Raw genomic sequence first — 2,662 nt, forward strand, 5'->3', positions numbered from 1 at the left:
CTGGGTTATACAGCGAGGCAATGTGAAGAAATGACAAGAAGAAGAAAGAAAGAGAAGAGGAAAAAATTACAGACTTCTCCCTGCTTCAAGAAGACATTGTTGTTGGAATCCTGAAGCGTGCTCGTGGGACAGTGGAGACCAGAGTACTTGTCCTTAGGAGAATGACAAACTGTGTAATACGTTGTGAATGCTGTCTTTTTAATCAGGTTTACATTTCAAGTTATAATAGACGAGAAAGAATTTCCAAAAGCTGAAGGTAAATCAAAGCAGGAAGCAAAAAATGCTGCTGCCCAACTTGCTGTTGATATACTTAGTAACGAACACCAGGTGAGTAATTGGCTTTTCACCTGGTCAAAGGGAAGCTGTAAATATGTTGTATTATGTATATATGTATGCATGTATGTATGCATGTATGTGTGTATGTATGCATGCATGGATTCATGTATGTGTGTATAATTTCTATCGCACAAATGTGACAATTCTCTGAATTCATACATACATCAAATTATACATATATACATGTGTGGTACATAAATTCATTCTTCATGTTATATTCCATAGATATATGTAATTTTAATGTGTCATTTAGGATTTTTTATTAAAATAATAATTTATTTTTTGCAGATTTTTTTCCTAATAGACATATAGTTACACTTTTAATAAGGAAATATAATTAGGAAGTCCATAATATGTATGTTGCCTTTTATGTTACTTATTTAGTAATTTTGTATGATAATTCGTGATTCGTATTGAGCTCATTTTCTTTTCTTTGTAGGCAGATAGTCATACGGACGCTTCGGAAATTTCATTAACTGATAATTACATAGGCCTTGTCGATAGTTTTGCCCAGAAGAACAAGCTGTCTGTAAATTATGAACAGGTTGTTCCCGATCCGCAGTCGCCCCAAAGGTGAGATGTGGCTTGGATTCTCCTACTGTGTCACTGTGACCACTGAGAGGCTTTCACATGTAGCTTTCCAGAAGTCTTTGCCCCCGCCTAATACACCTAGTATGAAAGGTTTATGAGTTATAAACATCAAATACCCAATTCCTGAGGCTGGAGGGTCCATTTTAATCAAGTTTGTCTGATTGTTTTTCAGTAACCTCTTCTTTCCTTGGCTTTGCTTTTGACATTTCTGTTTCCTTTGGTCCACAAGACAGTGAGTGTGGTACCGGAAGCTGTCTGAGTGACAGGAAGGCCACTTTCTCCAACCTGGGAGTAGAGTAGGTCGCACTGATTGTTCTAGTTTATAATGAGCTGTTGCTAATCTTTTACTGTGAGTTAAACTTCATCATAGGACTGTATACAAAGAAGAATGAGTATTTCTAGGGTTTGAAACAATCTATGGTTGCAGCCATCCGGTGACTCTTGGTATGTACCCCTGCGGAGAACTGGGGTCTGCTGTTTTTGAGAGGCATATGAGTGATTAGTCTGGCAAACATTTAAAGCAGAGCAGGATGCCCATGCATGAGGTATGCAGGGTTCTTCCCTTCCCTGAGGCCGTGGCAGCTGCTGCTGTGCGATGACCATTCTACCCCTGTGTGGAGTGACTCTCCTGTTCTCAGTTAGGGAGCCGCTTGTCTGAGTGTCTGCTGCTCTTTACGGTGAATAGCTAGACATGGTTCAGCAGGGGTGGTGTTAGTCCTACACTGGGAGAAAAGCTACTATGAGGGATTTGATGTGTGAACAAGCATCAGAGTCGGGAGGCTCTGAGAACACCCCAGTGGGCTGTCTTCCCCTAGTCCTGCGTCCCTTTAGCCCCACTCTGCCAGCTGGTTTTCTCTCCTATTTGGGCAGCTCTAGAAAATTCACTGGATCCCCACCTTTTCTCTCGCCCTCTAAATCTTTTCACTTGGGATTGGAGTTTTTGTTTTCTCGCTTGCTTTTAAAATCATCACGTGGGTGTTTTGCTTTCGGTCTTTCAATGACACAAGAAAGAATTATATGCTACCTAGGAACTGTAAGCCAGGATATTGACTGTTCCTGGTTATTCAGATAGATTGGTGACCCTTTCTGTGGACTTTAAATTATGTGAGGTAGGAAATATAAACATAGTTAAAAATTATTAGTCTCGTCTCAAGGCCTTTATTTGTCTGTAGGGTTCTCCCCCCCCCATTGTACATTGATTGAGAGTATTTTTAATATGTAAATGAATACTCACATTTTTTTCTAGATTTAAATGCAACTGCAATATTGGGTCAACAACGTATGGTACTGGTTCAGCAGCTACCAAACAGGAGGCAAAGCAGCTGGCAGCTAAAGAGGCATATCAGAAGCTTTCAGAGAAGAGCTCAATGGTATGTGCTGTTAGTTATTGTAATTTGTACACTTACGATTCCCTCTGAAGTTGACTTCAGGTCAGATTGTTTGCATAATGCAGGCATTTGCCAATTGCATAACAAATGATTCCTCCATTCTGTGTATCACCAATGGTCCATGAACCATGGGGTTAGGAGATCTTAGGGACGTAAAAGTCCTATGGGAATGCAGGGTTGCTTTTAAAACTTAGCTCAAACATTCATGAAAATGTGTTGATTATGCCATTCATTGTTTGTGATTGTGGACTGGGTAATATATGGAAAAAATATGGGCAGTAGCATATGTCCGGGGGTGAGCCACCGTAGAGAAGAAAGTTAGCTGCCTAAAAGCCTGCTAAGGCTGC

The 2,662-nt window shown here is 40.3% G+C and overlaps 1 protein-coding gene across 1 annotated transcript in view; it reads left to right on the plus strand.

Moving 5' to 3' along the window:
* Positions 1-2,662, plus strand: part of Eif2ak2 (eukaryotic translation initiation factor 2 alpha kinase 2) — a 77,267-nt gene that overhangs the window by 58,596 nt on the left and 16,009 nt on the right. Inside the window, exons 3-5 of the mRNA XM_026785946.1 lie at positions 207-327; positions 776-909; positions 2,174-2,316. Coding sequence (XP_026641747.1) covers positions 207-327; positions 776-909; positions 2,174-2,316 — 398 coding nt within the window. The remainder of the gene's footprint in view (positions 1-206; positions 328-775; positions 910-2,173; positions 2,317-2,662) is intronic.

This window comes from Microtus ochrogaster, linkage group LG3, assembly GCF_000317375.1.
Source record: "Microtus ochrogaster isolate Prairie Vole_2 linkage group LG3, MicOch1.0, whole genome shotgun sequence".
In the NCBI taxonomy this organism is placed as follows: domain Eukaryota; kingdom Metazoa; phylum Chordata; class Mammalia; order Rodentia; family Cricetidae; genus Microtus; species Microtus ochrogaster.